The sequence below is a fragment of the Malus sylvestris genome, chromosome 8 (genome assembly GCF_916048215.2).
Source record: "Malus sylvestris chromosome 8, drMalSylv7.2, whole genome shotgun sequence".
NCBI classification, from domain to species: domain Eukaryota; kingdom Viridiplantae; phylum Streptophyta; class Magnoliopsida; order Rosales; family Rosaceae; genus Malus; species Malus sylvestris.
The window spans coordinates 29,756,802-29,773,837 of record NC_062267.1 but is presented as its reverse complement, the minus strand read 5'-3'; the positions used below and the strand labels follow the sequence as shown (position 1 = coordinate 29,773,837).

Here is a 17,036-nt window from a genome sequence, read left to right as displayed (position 1 = left end):
ACTTAGAAAAAAAAAAAGGCCCACGTCAAAAAGGATGGGATGTCATTTTCTGAGTGCGGATTGTCCAACTAGATTACATTTAAAGTGTGGATCAAGTAGGCCCAACTATTACCACGTCATCAATATCAATTCAAATGACCCAAACCTCTTTTTTGGGAAACAAACTAACTTAACATATCCCAAAAATAATTAGGAGAATTAAAAAATATTAAAAAAACACAGCCTGGACCTTGACTAGTCCTGTCCCATTCCATCTTCCTGTGGGACCAATAATCTTCAACAACGGGACCCACATTTCGCCACGTTGCCGACCCTCAACTCTCTACCCGTGTGGTGTCAGGCGTGCAACTCTCTCTCACTCTCTCTCTCTCTCTCTCTCTCTCTCTCTCTCTTCTGTATGTCTACATACTTTTGCTTTGTGTTGCTTTGTGTTTGTTCGAATGTAAATTTTAAGCACTCTCTCCCTCTCTCCCTCTCGCTCTAAAACCAACGATGTCAAATATAGCAAAGCAAAGCAAATAAAACCTACTCGGTTTCTTTCTGTTGTAGAAAACAGAGTGGGAATTGTGTCTGAGAGAGCTCTGCCTCTGTCTGTTCCGACGTCAATATCATTGGCTGGCTCATCGTAATTCCAGATCCTAAAATCTCTCTCTCTCTCTCTCCCTTTCTCTCTCTAGAATCTCCCTGTTGCTTCTCTGCCACGACCCACGTTTCAAGTCCCCAAAAGGGTAAATATTTGCAGTTCAAAGTAATAATCTTGGATGGCTTTCGTTGGAATTTACCTACTTGTTCTATTTATGGAACTAACCACATTGGCCACAGAAAATTTCGCTACTTACACACCCTCGCTCTGTTGTTCCCTTTCCGCCATTTGATTCCGTTCTGCATCGTTCTGCATTGCCTGATTCCCCAATTCACATTCTTTCTGCAGGTTTGATTCCTTCTCTCTCTAATTCCCACTGAATAAAAAAGCATTGGCCTTTTTTGAAAAAAAAAGATTCCTGCTCGGGGTTTATTTTGATTCATCGACATGTTTTCGATCTGGGTTTCTTGTAATTTGTGAATTTGGCTTTGGGGGATTCTTAATCTCAACTGGTAGTGTGAAGAAATACCCTCATTGGGTTGTTGGCATTGGTGGAGTTTTCTTGAATTTGGGGATCTGGGTTCTTTTGTGAGTTGTACTTTTATTGTTCTTGGTAGGTTTTCGTTTAGAAGCGTCAATTCGGAGATCTGGGTTCTCTCCCACTCCCATTGTCCTTGGTTGTAGAAATTTGAGTTGAACTGCTGTTCTTGCATTTCGTATTCAATAAGTAATTTGAAGGGTGTATTCATTAGATAGAAGTTGTTAATTGGAGAACTAAGTTATTGATCAGTTGATTCTGGAAGTGGTGACGCGATGCTGATCGGATTACATGCATTGGCTGCAAAAATCGCGGCCTGAGAAATGGCGTTTGGCGTTGGGAATTAGACGAATTTTGCAGTGTTCTTGTTGGAATAATAGGGGACTGCGAAGTAGAATAATGGGCTGCATTTGCTCAAAAGGAAGTTTATCCAATGAATATGTTTCTGAGAATCATCGTAGAGACAAAGAACATAAATCAAACAAGTCATCAAAACGGTCTGAAGCTGCAGTTGGGGCTGATGCAACTGCGCGGTTGATAACCAATCCTTGCAAAGAAGACAATGCAGGGTCAACTCCTATTTCATCAGATGAAGGGGAGAAGATGGTGGATGCTGAGAAACCCACAAAACCCTTCACGGAGGGCGGGGCAAGTGGGGGAAAGTTGCCGTCTGGGCTGACTAGGATAACCAGTGTAACAAATGGAGAAAGAGGAGCACAAGTTGTTGCTGGATGGCCTTCTTGGTTGACAGCAGTGGCCGGCGAAGCGATCAGTGGATGGGTGCCTCTCAAGGCAGAGTCATTTGAGAAATTGGAGAAGGTCCGTTTGTTTGCTTTAATATCTTTTAATCCTCTCGTTTAATAACATTGATATTACGAACCCTACATTTAATAATTTTCAGGTGTGAATATTTCATGTTTAGTGTAAATCTCTGATTCCTTTCGTTAAGTTTTTACAGTAAACTAAAACTTGGCATTTGTTTTGGAGTTGTGCTTTAAGTTTGTACAAAGAACATAATGTGCATTTAGTTTTGTTGTGATAGTAAGATGGATGTTTGTAGGTGTTATAAAAGACCTACTCCTACATACAGTAGTTTTTTGTTTCTAAAAGATCTATTTGCTTGCACATTCTGAGAGTAAAGTTATCATACATATAACCATCGTAAAGGGGATCATATGCACTCCTACTTTAAAAAACTAACGAAGTTAGGTACATCTGACTGGGCTATTCAGCTGCAACTATTAATGGATCTCATCTATGCTCATTTTCATTGATACCTTGTTTGTGGGAACCACATGAAACCAAGACGTTTGAAACTTGTTTGTACTCTTCTCTCTTGTTGGTGTCCTTATTAAGGACATTTTTATTTTAGTCCCTTTTCTTTTTGTAATTCTTTCTTTACTGTATATAATGCAGATTGGACAAGGAACTTACAGCAGTGTGTACAGAGCCCGTGATCTTGATTCAAACAAAATAGTTGCATTGAAGAAGGTGCGATTTGCCAATATGGATCCGGAAAGTGTGCGATTTATGGCGAGAGAAATTCTTATTTTGCGTAGGCTTGATCACCCCAACGTCATGAAGCTTGAAGGTCTGATTACATCGAAGGTTTCGGGCAGCTTATACCTGGTCTTTGAGTACATGGAGCATGATCTTGCAGGGATTGCAGCACGACCTGGAGTCAAGTTCACTGAAGCACAGGTCTTTGCCCCTTCTGATCTTATTCATTGAGACCGTAAAGAAATTGTTTTACACTTTTTAGGTGCTACAACATGCTAACTAAAAACTAACGCATCATAGCCAACTCTAGTGTATCCATGAAGTGAGAATATCTGAAACAGTAATATAAAACGAATAGAAAGACCATAACCCTGAGGAAAAAGAAATTGTTTAGCTTTTGAAGAAATATTGTTTCTTATCAAGACTGCCCTTGAATGGTCTGTTTTTAGCAATATGATCCATGCATCTAATGGTAGTTGTGTTAATTTTCATGATCTTATTTTTATCATAGTAGCAGGATGTTTGACTCATCTTTTCTTGTAGTTGATACATATTGTTTGTGCACTGGGTTGCAGATTAAATGTTACATGCAACAGCTTCTTTGTGGACTTGAGCATTGTCACAGTCATGGTATCTTGCACCGTGATATCAAGGGATCAAATCTTTTGATTGACTACCATGGCAAGCTAAAGATTGCTGACTTTGGGCTAGCAACCTTTTACAGACCCCGTCAAAAGCAGCCTCTGACAAGCCGGGTAGTAACCTTGTGGTACCGACCACCTGAACTTCTGCTTGGCTCTACAGATTATGGGGTTGCTGTGGATTTGTGGAGTGCTGGTTGTATTCTTGCAGAATTATTTGCTGGGAAGCCTATCATGCCAGGAAGAACAGAGGTATTTTCCCAGCTTCTTATCCGCACCTAGAAATATATGTGTATATATCTTTATGTCCGCTTGCTTTTTGTGTATTAGGTATGAAAAAACTCTAGAAATTCAGTTATCTTAAAATCCTAACAGCAACCTTCTTAGAATTTAGTATCGTGTGTGTGAATGTGTTATGGATACAAGAGGGGAAAATATGTGTTTGATGACTGGTTTTGCCATAATGGTCTGAAACAGGTCACAACAACTGTGTTGTTCTTTGTTTGTTTCTTCCCACCACTAATTGAAAAAGATATGTGCTGGAACTTAGAATGTAAGCATGAAGTGTAAGCATGAAGAGTTTAAAGTTTATACTACTCAGATGCAACTGTAGTTGTTCAAGAACATGAGCTTGATGTTTCGCTGATACAAACTTATTATGTAACCAGATTCTAATGAATGTCAGATGATGGATGAAAGCATACGGAAACTTTCTATAAAAATAATTTAGTAGGTTAAAACATATATGGTACATTGCATGGTTAAATCCGTTATGCTCTAGTCTACCAACATTGTATGGTTAATCCCTTATGCTTTAATCTACCAACTGTACCAGTGGAACTATCAGACATCTTATTTGACTGTGATGAGATCTCATTGTTTATTATTTACAGGTGGAGCAACTACATAAGATATTTAAACTTTGTGGCTCACCTTCTGAGGAATACTGGAAGAGATCAAAATTGCCGCATGCAACTATTTTTAAACCTACACATCCATACAAGCGATGTGTTGCTGAGACATACAAGGACTTCCCTCGATCTGCATTGGCCCTGTTAGAGGTTCTTCTAGCTGTAGAACCTGAAGGTCGGGGAACAGCTTCTTCTGCCCTTCAGAGTGAGGTAATCACGGGTTTTCTTTGCTTTTTGAAACCATGCTGTCTATTTCCATTGAATTTTGTGATCTTGTCAATTTGAAACAATTTTGGAAATTAGATCTTACCTCTGATATATTTTTAATTATTTTTGTTTCCCAGTTGTTCACATCTTTGCCTCTTCCCTGTGATCCATCAAGTTTGCCCAAGTACCCACCGAGTAAGGAGTTTGATGCCAAGCTCCGAGATGAGGAAGCTAGAAGGTGAGCTATTTCCAAATCGTATTAACTAATTTTCAGTTCGTTATGCAAGATTCGATTACAAAATTTCTTTACTGATACCACTAAAGAGTATCTATATACAGAGAGAATAATGTTCTCTTGCTAGATATTTCACATGTTATGTTGCCAAGATGTCAATATGGCACCACACATTCAAACAAGAGTCCGCCTAATTAATGACAAGACAACATTTATCATTTGTATATGTATGTGTATTTTGATTTTTGAGTCATGACCAGTTTATTTGTTTACTCATGCTTGAAAATTATTTTTCTCATCTTTAAACCAGGCGGAAAGCAGCTAGTGGTAAAGGAGGGAGTTCCAAAGACTCAAAGGCTGTGCCAGCATCAGATGCCAATGCAATACAGGTACCCTACCCTTGAACTTTTATAATTATATTATTTGTGCCTTTAATTACAAAAGTCAAATTTTTTGCGAAGAATTACTTATTTAGGTTCTGAACTTTTTTGTTGTATTTATTTTCTAATCTTGAAGCGACAAGGGCAGACTAACCCCAAAAGCATCAGTGAGAAGTACAATCCTGAAGAGGATGGTGGCTCTGGCTTTCCTATCGAGCCTCCCAAGGGAGCAGCATCAAATGCCTTCTCCCATTCTGGCCAGTCAGTGCACCCAAGTGCATTTGAATCTTTGCAATCTGGCCATTCTAAGAATGGATCTTACATGTATCGTGGAGCAGCCCAGTCATCGAGGTTTTCTAATTCAGCTTCAGTTCGAAGTGGTTCACGATTTGATGGTATCGCAGAAAGTGCGAATCCACACTGGCCAGAGGAGCGTAAGAATGCCAGATATAACCATTTAGACAACGGGGAGTCCTCTGTGAAACATGATTGGTCACACCATCTTCTGGAAAGGCCAAAGTCTTCACATAAGAAGGATGAACAGCCATCTGGGAAGGAGTATGCAACGGTAAAGGAGTTTCATATTTTCATCTATCGCACATTTAATTTTATAATTTGACTCCATGCAAAACAATATTCAAGTTATTCTGACAATTTTTTTTGTAATAGGAACTCTCTACTGCTTTGTTTAGTGAGGTGTTTATTATTTAACATGAATATTACTAAATCATTTCCTGTTTGGCATCAGGGTTACGGTAACAAAAAGAACCGGATTCACTACTCTGGACCATTGATGCACCCTGGAGGAAACCTTGAGGAGATGCTCAAAGAGCATGAGAAACAAATACAACATGCTGTCCGCAAAGCTCGTCTAGACAAGACCAAAGCCAAGAAAGCTAACAGTGACAATGGACAAACAGAATCCCTACTTCAGCATGTAAGAAACGGCAGGTGATGATGGAAGAGAGATTTGCACTGCCTTAATTTTGAAAAGCCGGAGCTCCTTCAGATCGGCATAATTCTGATACTGAAGAAGTATTCCTTTCGGGAACTTTGACAAATCTCACCACGGAAAGATAATCTGGGACGCACGGAGCTTCTTCTGATTATGTCACACCAAATATATACGCGATTGTTGAAGGTACGCTATCAACTCAAGTACTAATCTTCACATGCTAGAATTGATTCTGAATGATTGTTAAGTTTTGCATCCGAAATCCATCAAATCCACAGGCATTGACTTACCGGAAAACTGTTTCGTTGGCAGATGGTGAGAGAAGGTCGTCGCATTGGTGTTGAGATGCAGGAGACAAGCTGTGGAAGCTGAAATTCTATCTGCTCAATCACCTCTAATACATTCTTTGTAGAGTAAAGGTTAAGTTATGTGATTAATTAGAAGGTTTTGTCATCACATTCACAATACAATGCTCTTTTCTTTTTCTTATTTTCCCCCTTTTTTGCGATGCTTTTGGCATGGAATACACAAGTGCATATAATTTAGGATAAAGTCTCCGATGTCTTCAGCTTGTTTGCCGTAGCTTTTTTTTTCACTAGGCAATATTGTAAACTATCTTAAATACAGAGATTCGAACTTGGCTGCAAGACATCGAGCATATTGCTCTTGTTAATTGCCCTAACCCACATATTCAACTTGTTTCTCTAATTAAAGCATTTAGAGACTATGAGCAAAGTACATAATATCATTCAACAAAACTCTAAGGCCATCTCCAACCGAGGGCTGACCAAATGGCTCGTTTTAGCCCTCTGGCTCTCCAAGATATTAATATTTTAATGAACAGTAATGGTTCGTTTTAGCCCTCTGATCCTCTGGTCCTTTGGCCCCTTCAAATTCCGTGGGGTCCACGAGCTCTCTGGCCTAGTTCTTGGATGAAGATGGTTTCAAGCTCTTTTCGGCCCTCTGGACCCTTCAGTTGGAGATGGCCTAAGCTTCTAGGGAACGAAACAAGCTCCATTGGTGCAATTAATAAGGATTTTTGAGTCACTTTATACCACTTAGTACTACAGTTTAGTGATAATCCTCTTCATTTGTACGTGAAAGGTATTAGGTTCGATTATTGACAAAGGCAAATTTGAACAACATTATTGCTAGCTCATTATGAGGCTTAGCTTACTCCCTCACTTAATCTAGATAATAACAATCTTTTTATGCCCCCGCCCTGATAGCTTGCGAAAGACCAAGATGCAGTGTTGTAGCTTCCGCCAAGAGCACATTAGAAGGTCCAAGCGGCTTAGCTCCAGAAATCAAGGGCTAACCAATTTGAGATCGAATAAAAAAACCTGCATCTTCATGAGATACCAATTATATTTAAAAAGGTGCCAATAATTGCCTTAAAATAAGCCATAAAGTCGAAAAAACTTAATAAAACCACAAGGCATGAGATCCACTAATGTGCCTGTTACAAATCCAATAAACAAAAACATTATATAAGGAAAGTATATTTGGCAATTTATGATTCTAATCAATTAATTTAATGAGGGTTAAATTAAAGAAAGAGTAAATGGTAAGTTTACTAATTGATTTTATTACTTTTCCTTTTCTCAAATAAATAAATAAAGGCCAAATTGGATTATTCATCCCCGTGGACATAGGAAACTTGCATAATGACCCCCGTGGTGAAAAAACTAGGAATTAAACCCCTGTGGTCAAGAATGTTAGCAAATTTAGTCCAAAAGTAAGATTTCTGTTAAATGACTGTTAAAAGTATAGGTAAAACTGTATTTTCAGTTCCATTTGACATTTAAAATAAATAATTTTTTTTATAACAATTAACAAAAAAAATAATGCTTAATTTTTTAAATAAAAAAAAGCCCCAATTCAATGTCAATTGGAACTGAAAATACAGTTTTACCCCAACTTTTAACAGTCCTGTAACATAAATCTTACTTTTGGACTAAATTTGCTAACATTTTAGACCACAGGGGTTTAATTCCTAGTTTTTTTCACCACGGGAGTCATCATGCAAGTGTCCTATGACCACAGGGATGAACAATCCAATTTAGCCATAAATAAATGCATGAACTGATAATGGTTAGTTTGTTAAACATGTGGCACGAATCTAGATCGGAATAACGTTACATCAAAGATTAAGGAGGGTAAGTAAGCACTAAGAAAACGGATCCTACCTTGTGGAGAGATTTTCAAGTCCTTCCACTTATAATGACATAAGGCGTATGAGCCATGTTCCGAACACGCTAAAACGTCTCTCCTACTTGTGTATGGTACCTTTTTGGAGTGCCTCCATGACTAAAACCTAATAATGTTACAAAGTACTGTATCAAAACTGAGGAAATTAAGCAGGCACTAAACAAATCTCCGACGAATTTAATAATAGCTAAACAATTGAGACCTGCAACCAATCGAACTCGTAGATCTACCAACCTTAACTTGTTCCCATTGCTTCACCAACAATCCTAAACCTAGCAGCTCTTATGTCTTCATCAATTAATCATCCGAACCAACTTCCTTCCCTTCATGTTTAAGCATCCAATGCTAGTACTACAACGTAGCACCTCCTCATCAACTCAGTCCCTTTCTTCCTCCAACTCACTTACTAAATTAATCAAAACCGTTACATATATATACATTTGTGTGTGTGTCTGTATATATAGATATATATGGTTTAGGGTTCCAACCTCTCATACTGATCAAGAACACAGAAAAAAAAAAAAAATATAACCTGCAGCCAAAACATGAGAACCAAAACCCATCCGACTCTCAATGTTAAGCTCCTCATCCTTGGAGTTTTCCTCGCTTTTGTTGTCATCTTCGTCCTCAGGTCAAGTTTTGATTCATCACCAGCTTCGTCCGATGAAAAACCCACCATTCCGGTCAAAGAAGCCGAAGACGATAACGAAAAATCAACAAGTTGTGACTCCACAATGACTTGCAACAAGATCCCGACCTCCCTGGCGAAAGCCCTAATCCACTACACAACCTCCACCATCACCCCACAACAAACCCTAAAAGAAATCTCAGTCACATCAAAGGTCTTGGACAAGAAATCTCCATGCAACTTCCTCGTCTTCGGCCTAGGCCACGACAGCCTCATGTGGACTTCCCTCAACCACGGCGGACGCACCATTTTCCTCGAAGAAGACGAGTCGTGGATCGAGCAAATCCGGCGCCGTTTCCCCACATTGGAATCGTACCATGTCACATATGATAGCAAAGTGAACGAGGCTAACAATCTCCTGGGAGTTGGGAAGGGGCCTGAGTGCAGTGCAGTTGGTGATCCTAGGTACAGCATGTGCCAGCTGGCACTCAAGGGGCTACCCAGTGAAGTGTATGAGATCAAATGGGATTTGATCATGGTGGATGCACCCACAGGGTATCACGATGAAGCACCGGGGAGGATGAGTGCCATCTACACGGCTGGGATGATGGCCAGGAACAAAGTGGAGGGATCGACTGATGTGTTTGTGCATGATGTGAATAGGGGTGTGGAAGATAAGTTCTCCAAGGCTTTCCTTTGCGAAGGGTACATGAAAAAACAAGTAGGGAGGTTGAGGCACTTCAACATTCCTAGTCACAGGGAAGCTTCCGACAGGCCCTTTTGCCCTGAGTAAATAATTCATGTGTTTTTTTTTTTTTTCGGATTAAGTACCTAAAACTCTCCAATCTTCCGGCGGGATTCCAAATTAGTCTCAATATTTTCAAACATTTCAAATCTCAAATCTGCAATTACGGTGATCTGAAACATATCCTTCCCCTTCTTCCACCTCTGCAGTTGGAACAATCCTCAAATCCGAAAGTTTCGCCAACAGCCTCGCTCGTTCTTCTGCTAAATTTTTCTTGTTATCTGTTTCTTTAATCTGGTTTTTTTATTTTTTTAATAATCAGATTTGTTTTTTTCTATTGTATAATATTACTACTGAAAAACGAAAGAGGGTTTTTTATTAATCATCAGTTTTTATATTTGCAAACGGCATATCTAAATCCTAGTTTTTATATTAGTCAATTTTAGTCTAATGTTATGTTGCCATCATGCCCTCCCCTTCTAAAACAATTTCAATTAGCAATCTCCAAGCCGTGTCACCACGATTGTTGTTTGAGTCTGCAACCTAAGTGCACTTCAGACGGTAAGAGGTTAGGGTTTCAGAAGAGTGTTTTGAGGTTTGGCCTCCATCAGGACCGATTTAATTAAGGAAACTTTGACGAAAAGATTTCGGTACTGTTTACTAAAAACCACATTTTTACTCTAAAAAGTCAATACTGGTATTATTCACTTACAACACATTTTTGTTATTTTCATTAGAACTCAAAGTTTTCAAGTCATTTTCATTAGTTTTATTTTAAGGATAGGGAATCCACGTGTTTATACAAATTATGAGATTTGTCCACGTTATTAAAAATAATATGACATAAACGCCATCCAAGTACTTAACGGTTATTCTAACTTGAGACTTAAGGGAAGTGGTATTTCCCATATGCTTGGTACTCTTTTGAAATGTGCGAAAATGTTAAGACTAATTTGAAATCACATTAAAAAGTTGAGAGTTTTAGGTAATTAATTAAAGGTTTCTATTGTTTCATATTGCATATTGTTTTTTATATTGTCTCAATTGGATTCCATCCATTTAAAGGTTTCTTTCTTTCTTTATGTTTATTTTCCGACTTTATGGGCATCCTTATATAATTTAGAGAGTCTTTATAATTGGTATCCCATTAATTTTTTCATTTATTTTAATATAACAATATATTTGCCACTTAGTACTACGGTATAGTAGTATTCCTCTTCACTTGTAATTAAGAGATCTTAGATTCGATTATCGTCAAAGGCGAATTTGAACAACGTTACAACGATTAAACTGATACAGTGGTCCAAACTAATTTTAAAGCAAAAGTTACATCCATCTGTTGAAGATATAATGTAAGTCTACAATATGCTGAAACAGAACACAATCAAACATTCCAAAATCTTAAACACAACTAAAATCTGATATTCAAAGATTCAAATACGAGACGTCACTCTCAGAAAACCTCACCCAGTTCATCAATGGAGAAGACCGATAAGTGTTATCTTCAGGCATGTAACTTAAAATTCCAGATATACTATGACGGCGGAGGGCCTTTCTGCAATCACTCTAGTTCCTTGTCAAGCAAAAGTATCATCTTCCAAGCCGGCTAAATTGTTCGTTGCCAGTGTTTGAGAGCGGAGTTATGACCTATGGAGAGAAGAAACAGAAATTAGATAACTCCGTTGATCAGAATACAAAAATCAGATGTAGTATAGCACAACGCCTTTACTATCAATATCAGCAAAAATAAGAGTTTGATCTTAATCAACAAAAATCTTGCAATGAAGAAACCAATACATATTGCATACTAATGAATAACACCAAGGATATTAGTCTCAAAACCCAGTAAAACACACAATTGCATATTCCAGACTCAAGTTGAAAATTGCACAACATAAAATCGAACTACTACCAAAATTTACATTATACTTCAAACACAAACTCATTCAGACGCACCTAACAAATGATGACCAGCAGAACAAGACTTATTTCACTAGTAACATATCTATACCAGTGCAGCATGATGTGACACATTACAAATTTCTGCTAAAAATGTTAATCAAACATATCTACACCACCGTGACAGCTAACGTGACTGAAACCCCGAATCAAAATTGCCTCCAGATAGCACACAATGTGGCACAACAAAGATCTGTAAACAGGTTTTCTTTTATTGGTTCTTCCAATCTGGTTTACGACATTACAAGGTGGGGTATGGAACAATTAAATCCCCATCTCTAGTAGAGGGTTTATCGTATATAAAGTAATTTTCTCCTTCATCCACCAGCGAATAAATGCAGCACAGGAGAATGATTGCAAAATTATAACTGAAAAAATAAAGTACAATTTGGTTGTCAATGTGTGTTTGTGTGCTTATGTAATATGCAGATGTCGAAATAAATTATGAACAGTTGAAACTTGAAAGTCCTTTGGTGAGTTGAAAAAACCTGACCGGAAGTCCCTGTGTGTACATGCTTTATGTAAATTGCAGATATGTATCAAATGGTTTATAATTACCGGGTCAAGAAGATGGCAGTTGGGCTTCCAGGGGATGGCGGATTCTGCTCTATTAATTTAGCAAGTGAACCAGCTTTAGCAAGAGCATCAGGGTCGGTACCAGAAAGAACTTCTACTTCTTCAAGCTCGATTTGTCCCTGTCCCTTAGTGTCCACCTTCACTTGTCTCTTAATTAAGTCCAAGTTCTCCTGAAGGACCTCCATCTCTCCGAATGGTAGCTTCAAGTCTAAGGCATGGGGCCCAAGAGTAACTGCCTCGTCCTTCTTGAACCTCAAGAAAGGCATACAAAGCTTTTGGGTTTGTCTAAAATCTTTACTCTGACCAATTGAACAACTCTGCAAAGCCTCCAGAATTACCTTGTCTGGAGCAAAAGTGCGAGTATCACTGTCAAAGTTACTCTGTAGTATCCTCAAACACTCCGCCTTCCATCCATCAAATTGCTCATTTACATATATTAAACCAATCAACCTTTTGGTTTCTGTCGATGCTTTAACTGGATTACCCTTCTTATTGGCTTTCGTTGAGCCTGAAGTTTGCTTTTCAAGAAGCTTCCTCATTACAACAATGGAATGTTGCAAATACTTGTTGGCATTATGGAGGGTCAGATCTGGAGAATCAGACACGGGCCATCCTGCATTGACCACAAACCCTTCCTTCTTCAAAAGTTCCCTCCAGACATATTCTGCATAGTGCGGACAGATTGGAGTAATAAGACGTGTCTGCGCATCCATAAAATGCCACAGCAATTCACGGTTCATGCCCCCAGAACCACATGAAAGCCTGTACTCATCCCTAGAAGCCTGAAGATCGTAAAACCCAGTCTTTAGTGCATCTCGGAACATGTAATCCCGGTAATTCTGCTCAGTCCTGTTCACAGCAATATTTATCTCATTCAAAAAGACCCTGTCAGCATATGTAGAAGGAGGACCTATTCTCAAAGAGGATTCTGCGGCTAAAACTTCTTCCATCCATGCAATCTCTTTAGTTAGCTTTAGTATAGCAGCATTTGCAGTCTCAAATACGAAATTTGCATCATCAACACCATCTCCAGCATCAGCCAATGAGAATCGCGTGGCATCAGCAGAAAATTCCTCAATTGCCTGGCGAATGGTCCTAAAGTTCCCTGTGGACTTAGACATCTTCTCAGCATTTAGCATGATGTGCCCATTGCATCTAAAGCCACGAGGCCAGTGCTTCTTGGGCATAATTGCCGTGTGGTTGTAAATGCAGAAGGTTAAATGATTTTGGATTAGATCCTTGCCAGACACTCGAAGATCAAAAGGATACCAATACTCAAACTCCTGCTTCATCTTATTAAGGATGGATGACGATATGTTAGATGATTCAGGATATGGGCCATCACAGAAAACATACTCCCATACCTCATCAGTCATTTGTTCAGGTTGAATTGCAGATTTGCTGGGACCATACATGTCTCCATTGTGTAGAAAGTGAGCGATAGTGTAATAAGCCATGTAAATAGTTGAATCAGACAACGACTCAACTAAGAACTCTTCATCCCAGGGAATACGAGTCCCAAGCCCAAAAGATCGTGAACAAGCCCACTGATTCAACCAATCCAATGTGTGTTCAAATCCATGTTTTGTCTCGTCATGATACAAATTCATACTGGACAAGCACTCCTCCGCCAGTTTTTTCCATTCAGGTTCCCCATATGTGATGTACCATTGATCTGTGAGAGCCACAACACACTCATCACCTGATCGTGACACCACCCGCTTCTCCGGTTCACTATATACAATTGCCTCATTTGACTCTATGAGCTTGCTCCTTATCAACGGTTTCACCTCCTGGACTTTCCTTCCTTCGAATTCACCCACAATAAGTGTTCCTTCAGTGAATCCTTTCAGATATGTCAGCCTCTTGGCTTCTGCTAGCTTCTCTTTCTCATTCTGGCTCTTGATTTTTAGATCTGCACAGACCTTTTCCGCAGCCTTATTCCCAAATTCAGGAATATCGATAATTGGAATAATCTCAAAGGGCATGACCCACTCATCCTTCACGCCATATTTTGCTCTAAGAGCAGGTTTTGCTTTTAAATCATGCAAGGCCATATAATCATCAGGAGAATCAGCAGGCACACTGGTCACAATCCCAGTACCTTTGTCTGTCAGGACAGTCAACATAGGAAGAGTGTAAATGATCGGATTGATTGTGCGTGGTGACTTCAATGGAAGGCCAATCAAATCATGACCTGTGAGATCCACTAAGCAAGTAGGTTTCTCTGGAACCCTAGAATACTTCTGATAGGCAAGATTAAGTGCTGCTCTTTGTGTTATAATAAATACCTCTGTTTCGTTGATTTCGAAGGCTCCATATTTCCCATCAGGCAATACCCATGCATTTGTCTGTCCATACATGGTCTCAGGTCTAAGTGTTGCTGCAGCAAGGAACACTTTCCTTCCCTCCAACACTTTCAGTTTAGATGGAAAAGGTGCCACCACCTCCATTTTGATGAGGGTGTATTCTTGGGGCTGAACTCCTTCACCACTTGCCCTGTCATGATCTGCACAGGGCTGCCCATCCAGTGGAGAGTAAATTGCATAACGGACATCTTTCACAATCTTGCCCATAGATTTTAGTTTCCTCATCTGCCACCTCACAAAGGCATCAAAAAATGGGTTCATGTCAGTAGTAATAAATGACCGTCTCCAGTCACATCCCAATCCAAAAGCCTTGAGGTCTTCCACTGCCAATGGAGGGAAGAATGTCAACCAATTGTATGGATCTTGGAATTTGGATATCTCGCTATCTGAGAGGCCAAAACTACGCATGATTTCCCATTGGTATACTTGTCCACCTGATTTTGATGCAGCCTTTGACTTCTTTCCCTTGAACTTGTCGGGAGGTGCTCCATTATTTGCATCTTCTGCTTCCACTTCCTGACTCCCCTGTTCTACTTCTTTTGGAAAAACTGGCGGGTTGCCAAATAGTTCAATCTCTCTCGCAAGTTTATCAGCAGACGCTTTAATGGGCATGCCAGTGCAGTGAAAACCAAAAGGCAAAAGCACATTGGCACCTCTTAACCTATGGTAAGCTGCAGCAAACTCTAGCTTGGAGAGCGAGAATGCATGTCCAAGATGCAAAAAGCCATTCATGTAAGGAAACGGGAAGTTTCCAAAGAACTTCTCCCCAGGTTCGGGGGGCTTGTCACAGGATTCAGCCCTGAAAACATCCTTCTCTTCCCACCAGCTTCGAACCTTTGTTTCAATCTCGAGAAGGTGGTCTCTCCTGGCAAAGCTCTTCCCACCACCTTCGGCCGCCATTTCAGTAATCTTACAGAAACTGTAAAAAAAAAAAAATGCTTTACATAACCAAACCAGCTCTTCGAAGGCATCATATCACAACAAAAAGTGCGTAAATTATCTAAATTCATATAATTTGAAGGTGAATTTAAGTTAAGATAGAAGCCTGTGATCACCACCATATATATATATATAGGATAGTGCTATTTACTCACACACATATATACACAAACACATACAATAACCACGTCAATGAATCATAGATAACCAAATTTCATCTAATTAGTAGATACTGAAAACTAAAATGGCAAATTTTAATAAAAAAAAATGGTAGCAATTACATACTGAAACTCAACACTTCCCAAATTTTAAAAATTAGAAAATATAAATAAATAAAAAACTTCACTTAACTCCTATTCAAGCTAATCAGTAAGTTAATTCGACATGAGCAATTGGTAAAGAACAAATCTTTACTATTCAGTTACAGAATGCATAGATCGATAAACTCTAGTACAAATCATAAAAACAAATATTTGGAACTGAAAAAATTAGGAAAAAAAGGGGCAGTGTGAAATATACCTGCGGTTCAAGATTGAAAAGGGAAGGGAATTATAGGTTAGTTTGCGCGCGCTTTCTCGAGCTTGAAGAAAAGCCAGGAGGGAGATTAGGGTTTCCTTCGTCCTCTGAGAAGAAAACGATGTGATATTAGCGGAAGAGGGAAGGAGGGAGAGAAGGAAGCAAGTTGCTGAGAAGAAGAAGATGACGCGTAAGTTAGGGTTTTGGGCACTCGGACTCTAGACGGGCCACGTGGCAAGTTTTGAGATTGGGCTTGTTTTTTCCTTCGATTCTGTGCGTGCCGTCCACGGGTTTTGAATAGGATAAAGATTTGGTTCACTTTGACAGAGCCGGATCCCTTCCGAACTCAAAGGAACTAAGCCTACTTATCAAATGATTCGGATTTTGAAATTTGATTCAATGGTTACAAATATGAAATCCTATAAAAGCTATAATAATTGTAGTCATTTGATCAAATTTCAATAGTCCGGATCATTTGATCATTGGGCTCAATTCCTTTGGATCCGGATAAGATATGGTTCCCACTTTGGCCAAAAAAGATGACAAAAAAAGATTTGGTTTACGACTATTCTGACGTCTCAGTTGAATAATATCATGTTATATATAAGTATTCTATGAGATAATATTATAGAATTAAAACGTCACGAGCTTGTGAATTCGTTGAATACAATTACTCTTGTCGTGATAGAAATTTTCATTGTAAACTTTATGTGGTTATATAATTAAAACACAAACAAGGAGTTGGCTAACCTGATCGTGAAGCTATAGCCATTGGATACCAAGCGGAATGATGTAGGATGCGGCAACACCAAAGTCTTCTACAAAGCACCTAGCCGGATACAACTACTTTATGGGAAGTGTTTGTTGTGTATCTAGGGTTTGCAGGGACCTTAGTATTTATACTGGCTAAGGCATTAAGGTTCCATCCATAAAGGAATCCCAAATCCCACTTTTTAGCCTATCAGTTAGGTATCATAATCACATAAAATCAAGGACTCCATCAATCTTACTTGTATTACAAGACACCTAATATAAGATTGATATCTTTAAGAAATAAATCACAATATCTACATTAATCTCCAATATTACATTCCTATTATATGTTGTAGACCATTTAAGGTTGATTTACATCGGAATAAATCC

The 17,036-nt window shown here is 39.0% G+C and overlaps 3 protein-coding genes across 3 annotated transcripts; 2 read left to right on the top strand and 1 right to left on the bottom strand.

Moving 5' to 3' along the window:
- Positions 1-410: 410 nt before the first annotated feature.
- On the top strand, positions 411-6,599 carry LOC126632841 (probable serine/threonine-protein kinase At1g09600). Its single transcript, XM_050303339.1, has 9 exons — positions 411-1,940; positions 2,538-2,822; positions 3,197-3,514; positions 4,156-4,383; positions 4,518-4,618; positions 4,926-5,004; positions 5,132-5,563; positions 5,744-6,136; positions 6,263-6,599. The coding sequence occupies exons 1-8, from the start codon at positions 1,413-1,415 to the stop codon at positions 5,948-5,950; spliced, it is 2,178 nt and encodes a 725-aa protein (XP_050159296.1). The 5' UTR covers positions 411-1,412; the 3' UTR covers positions 5,951-6,136; positions 6,263-6,599.
- Positions 6,600-8,616: 2,017 nt separating this feature from the next.
- LOC126632843 (glucuronoxylan 4-O-methyltransferase 1-like) lies at positions 8,617-9,922 on the top strand. Its single transcript, XM_050303343.1, has one exon. It carries the CDS (start codon positions 8,707-8,709, stop codon positions 9,580-9,582), a length of 876 nt encoding a protein of 291 aa, XP_050159300.1. The 5' UTR covers positions 8,617-8,706; the 3' UTR covers positions 9,583-9,922.
- An 834-nt stretch (positions 9,923-10,756) lies between these two features.
- LOC126632840 (leucine--tRNA ligase, cytoplasmic-like) lies at positions 10,757-16,085 on the bottom strand. Its single transcript, XM_050303338.1, has 3 exons — positions 15,897-16,085; positions 12,052-15,357; positions 10,757-11,181 (listed from the first exon to the last, which is right to left on the bottom strand). Exons 2-3 carry the CDS (start codon positions 15,336-15,338, stop codon positions 11,175-11,177), a joined length of 3,294 nt encoding a protein of 1,097 aa, XP_050159295.1. The 5' UTR covers positions 15,339-15,357; positions 15,897-16,085; the 3' UTR covers positions 10,757-11,174.
- Between the last annotated feature and the right edge of the window lie 951 nt (positions 16,086-17,036).